At 72.9% G+C, this 4613-nt stretch overlaps 2 protein-coding genes across 2 annotated transcripts in view; one reads left to right on the top strand and one right to left on the bottom strand.

The window, feature by feature from the left end:
* The window catches only part of LOC115063372 (arylsulfatase E-like), a 5307-nt gene extending 2202 nt beyond the window's left edge, over positions 1-3105 (top strand). The window contains exons 4-9 of the mRNA XM_029534766.1: positions 20-155; positions 576-712; positions 1019-1153; positions 1547-1709; positions 2000-2121; positions 2690-3105. Of these exons, the coding sequence (XP_029390626.1) occupies positions 20-155; positions 576-712; positions 1019-1153; positions 1547-1709; positions 2000-2121; positions 2690-3105 (1109 nt within the window). The remainder of the gene's footprint in view (positions 1-19; positions 156-575; positions 713-1018; positions 1154-1546; positions 1710-1999; positions 2122-2689) is intronic.
* Positions 3106-3481: 376 nt separating this feature from the next.
* The window catches only part of LOC115063371 (basic proline-rich protein-like), a 2197-nt gene continuing 1065 nt past the window's right edge, over positions 3482-4613 (bottom strand). Inside the window, exons 2-6 of the mRNA XM_029534765.1 lie at positions 4499-4565; positions 4285-4386; positions 3924-4092; positions 3675-3791; positions 3482-3526 (exon numbers count right to left, since the gene is read on the bottom strand). Coding sequence (XP_029390625.1) covers positions 3482-3526; positions 3675-3791; positions 3924-4092; positions 4285-4386; positions 4499-4565 — 500 coding nt within the window. The remainder of the gene's footprint in view (positions 3527-3674; positions 3792-3923; positions 4093-4284; positions 4387-4498; positions 4566-4613) is intronic.

Here is a 4613-nt window from a genome sequence, read left to right as displayed (position 1 = left end):
GCGGCGGCGCTGTGGGCGGGGTCGCGCGCGGTGGGCGTGGCCGTGGCGCGGCTCGACTGCTTCCTGATGCGCAACGGCACCGTCACCCAGCAGCCCGTGCGGCTCGCGGGCGTCACCGCGCTGCTGCTGCGCGAGGCCGAGGACTTCCTGCGCCGGTGAGCGGGGGGGGCGGGGCGGGGGCGGGGCCCGGAGGGGAGGCTCGGTGGCAGGGGGATGACTGTGAGTGAGGATCTGAGGCAGGGGCGTGACTGTGAGCGCAGATCTGAGGCAGGGGGATGACTGTGAGTGAGGAACTGAGGCAGGGGGATGACTGTGAGCGCAGATCTGAGGCAGGGGGATGACTGTGAGTGAGGAACTGAGGCAGGGGGATGACTGTGAGTGAGGATCTGAGGCAGGGGGATGACTGCGAGTGAAGACCTGAGGCAGGGGGATGACTGTGAGTGAGGATCTGAGGCAGGGGAATGACACTGAGTGACAGAAGGTGAACCACGTGAGGCGGGGGGATGACTGTGAGTGAGGAGCGGAGGCAGGGGGACGCCCGCGAGTCTCCGGCCCCGCCCCTCCCCCCCCCGCAGGCACAGCCACGCCCCCTTCCTGCTGTTCGTGTCGCTGCTCCACACCCACACCCCGCTGGTGACGTCGCCCGCCTTCCGGGGCCGCAGCCTGCACGGCCGCTACGGGGACAACGTGGAGGAGATGGACTGGGTGGTGGGTGAGTGGCAGGGGGCGTGGCCGGGGGCGGGGTCGGGGGCGGGGCTTGGGGCAGGGCTGAGGTGGGGTGGGCGGGGCTTAACCCTGTCCTGACCCCTGTGACCTCTGACCTTCCCCACGTCCCTGGACACTGTGACCCCGCCCCGTGACTCCGCCCAGAGACCACGCCCTGGCCACGCCCCACAACCCCGCCCTGACCCCACCCCGTGACCCAGACCCAACCCTGCTCTGTGACCCCGCCCCCTGACCCCGCCCCCTGACCCCGCCCCGTGACCCCGCCCCGTGACCCCGCCCCGTGACCCCGCAGGCCGCCTCCTGGCCGCCCTGGACCGCGAGGGCCTCGCCGGCCGCACCCTCGTCCACTTCACGTCCGACAACGGGGCCTGGCTCGAGGCCGCGGCGGGCGGGGAGCGGCTGGGCGGCTCCAACGGCGTCTTCCGGGGTGAGCCACGCCCCCCGCGCGCCCGCCCCGCCCACTTGCTTCCTGTCCCCGCCCCCTGACAACCCGACCCCGCCCCGCGACCCGGTGACCTTTCCCTGACCCCTCGACCCGATGATGAACCCCCGGCCCCGCCCCGACCCCGCAATGACCCTGTGACCCGGTGATGACCCCGCGACCCGATGACCTTTGCTTGACCCCGCGCTGACCCCGTGACCGCGCGCTGACCCCGCCCCGGCCCCGCCCCGGCCCCGCAATGACCCCATGACCCCCCACTTGACCCATGACCCCATTGTGACCTCGGGACCCCGCCCCGACCCCGCAATGACCCCATGAACCCGCGCTGACCCCGTGACCGCACGCTGACCCCGCCCCGGCCCCGCCCCGGCCCCGCAGGCGGCAAGGGCATGGGCGGCCTGGAGGGCGGCATCCGCGTGCCCGGCGTCTTCCGGTGGCCGCGCGTCCTCCCCCGGGGCCGCGTCCTGGCCGAGCCCACGAGCCTCATGGACGTCTTCCCCACCCTGCTCGGCCTGGCGGGGGCCGCGCTGCCCGGCGACCGGTGAGGGGCGGGGCCGCGGCGGGCGGGGCTGGCGGTGACGTCACCCGGGGAGCGGGCGTGGCCGGGCGTGGGTGACGGCAGGAAGTGACGTCATCCAGGGCGGGCGGGAAGCGGGGTCGCGCGAGGACAGGAAGTGAGGTCACCGAGCCAGCGGGTGAGGGAGAGACAGGAAGCGACCACGCCCGCGGAGGCAGGAAGTGACATCATCCCGGCCACAGAGGCCCCGGTCAGGCACAGGAAGTGGGCGTCGGCCCGGCCCCCGCGCTGACCCCGCCCCGCCCCGCCCCCAGGGTGATTGACGGCCGGGACCTGATGCCCCTGCTGCGCGGCGACGCCGAGCGCTCGGCCCACGAGGTCCTGCTGCACTACTGCGAGGTCTTCCTGCACGCGGCCCGGCTGGTGCAGCGCGAGCGTGAGTCACTTCCTGTCGCCCCGAGTCACTTCCTGTGTCTCCCGGGCCTGCCCCGCCTCCCTCCCTGCCCTAGGACGTCACTTCCTGTCCCTGTGACCTCACTTCCTGCCTGACCCGTGTCACTTCCAGTCCCTGTGAAGTCACTTCCTCCTCCCACTCATTACTTCCGGTCCTGTGATGTCACTTCCTGTGTCTCCCGGGCCTACCCCGCCTCCCTCCCTGCCCTAGGACGTCACTTCCTGTCTGTCCTACGTCACTTCCTGTCCGCTTCCTGTCCCCGTGACCTCGCTTCCTGCCCATCCCGTGTCACTTCCTGTCCCTCTGAGGTCACTTCCTGAACCCATTCCTTATTTCCTCTCCACCTCCTGTCCCGTGATGTCACTTCCTGTCTGTCCCCCTGTCCCCCGCGTCACTTCCTGTGACTCCCCGGCCCCTCCCCGGCCTAGCAGCTCACTTCCTGTCCCCACGACGTCACTTCCTGTCCGTCACCCCTGACTTCCCGCCCGTCCCGTGTCCCCCGGGCCCCGCCCCGTGACCTCACGCCGGCCCCGCCCCCCCGACCCCGCAGGCGGGAAGGTGTGGAAAGTCCACTTCGTGACGCCGACCTTCGACCCCCCGGGCTCGGGGTCGTGCGCGGGGCCCGGGGGCGGCGAGGAGGAGGAGGAGGGCGCGGCCCCGCCCGCCCGGCTGTGCCCCTGCGTCCACGCCGTGACCCCGCGCGACCCCCCGCTGCTGTACGACCTGACCTCCGACCCGGGGGAGGCGCGGCCGCTGTCGCCGGGGGCGGAGCCGGCCTTCGCGGCCGTGGTGGCGCGCGTGAGGCAGGAGCATGACCGGCAGTGGCGCTCGCTCAGCCAGGCCCGGCAGCAGCTGGGGTCGCTCTACGTCCTGCCCCGCCCCTGGCTGCAGCCCTGCTGCGTGGGGGGCGGGATCTGCGCCTGCGACCGCGAGGGGGGCGGGGACTTCACTCCAGGCCGGAAGTGACGTCACCGGGGCGGGGTGGGGGGAACCGGAAGTGGGGGAGGAAGTCGTGGGGCGGGGCTGCGGGTGGAACAGGAAGTGCGGGGCTTGGGGGGGCGGGACCTGGGGGTCAGGGTGGCCCTGGGGGCGGGACTTCCTGTGTCAATGCAATAAATAAAGTCGTGGCGGGCCTGGCCCCGCCCACCTGACTTCCTGTATCTGTGATTGACATGCGACACCCGGCCCCACCCACCCTAATCCCAAACCAAGGAAGCAACACACGGACAGGAAGTGACGTCACCACCGCTTTATTTTGCATCCCCGGCCCCGCCCTCCCCCTCGCGGGACGACGGCGTCCGAGCGGTGACGTCACTGGGGTCGAGGCGAGGTCGCCGTGGAGTCATCCCGGGGTCGCCGTGGCGTCGTCCTCACACCGGCTGCGACTCTGCGGGGCGGGCAGAGGGCGGGGTCAGGTGGGGACGGGGCATGAGGGTCACTTCCTGTCCTCCCAGGGTCACTTCCTGTCCTCCCAGGGTCACTTCCTGCCCCCAAGGGTCACTTCCGGTCCCACTTCCGGGGTGGGCGGGACTCACCGCGGCCCCGCCCCAGGCAGGCCCCGCCCCGGCGCGACCGGATGTATCCGGCCCCGGCGCCGAGCAGGGCGAGGACGACGACGGAGACGACGGGGGAGACGATGGAGGCCACGGGGCCTGCGGGGGGCGGGGCCGGGAGGGGCGGGGCCTGAGACGGGCGGCCGGGGTGGCCACGCCCCCTCACGCCCCGCCCTACCCGCCGTGACCTCGCTCCCTCCCACGTCCGTCACCCAGGCCCCGCCCACTCACTTCCTGTCCCGCCTCCGTGGTCGTGACTTCCTCCTGCGGGGTGGGTGAGAGGAGACAGGAAGTGACGTCAGGGGAGGCCCCGCCCAAGAGCCCCACGGGTGTCACCGCATTTGCATATTCATGAGCAGGGGCGGGGTCGCGGGGCGGTGACGTCAGAGGGGGCGGAGCCCTGTTGCGCCAGGGGCCGGGAGGGCAGAACCCGGAGGCTGCCATTTGCATAGCCACGCCCACGCCGCGGCTGCGATTTGCATACGCGCGACCTCGGCCCCGCCCCCTCGGCTTTGATCTCTGCTTGGCCCCGCCCACGCACTCATCAACCTGAATGAATTTGCATAAATCGCCGCCGGCCCCGCCCCCTCACCTCCCACCGCGTCCTCGGGGCCGGGCGGGGGGCGTGGCCGCGGCGGCTGGGGGCGGGGCTGCGGCATAGGCGGTGGGCGGGGCCTGGGGGGCGGGTCCACGCCTGCAGGGGTGGCGACAGGAAGTGACTCCCGGGAGCTTCCGTCGCCCACACCACCCCCAAGGCCCCGCCCCTTCCGGTCCCCCCGGCCCCGCCCCTCCCGCCCGTCCGTCACCGCCGTCGCTCACGTCCGGGGTCGTGGGGGTCGCGGGGCGGGTCCTGGGGCAGCCGCGGGTAGAGGCCTGCGGGGCGGGAGGGGGCGGGGCCGGTGACGCGGTGGGCGGGGTCGG

This window comes from Mus pahari, unplaced genomic scaffold (genome assembly GCF_900095145.1).
Source record: "Mus pahari unplaced genomic scaffold, PAHARI_EIJ_v1.1 scaffold_8855_1, whole genome shotgun sequence".
Taxonomy (NCBI): Eukaryota; Metazoa; Chordata; class Mammalia; order Rodentia; family Muridae; genus Mus; species Mus pahari.
The sequence above is the reverse complement of the archived record's forward strand: the minus strand, read 5'-3'. Positions and strand labels throughout refer to the sequence as shown.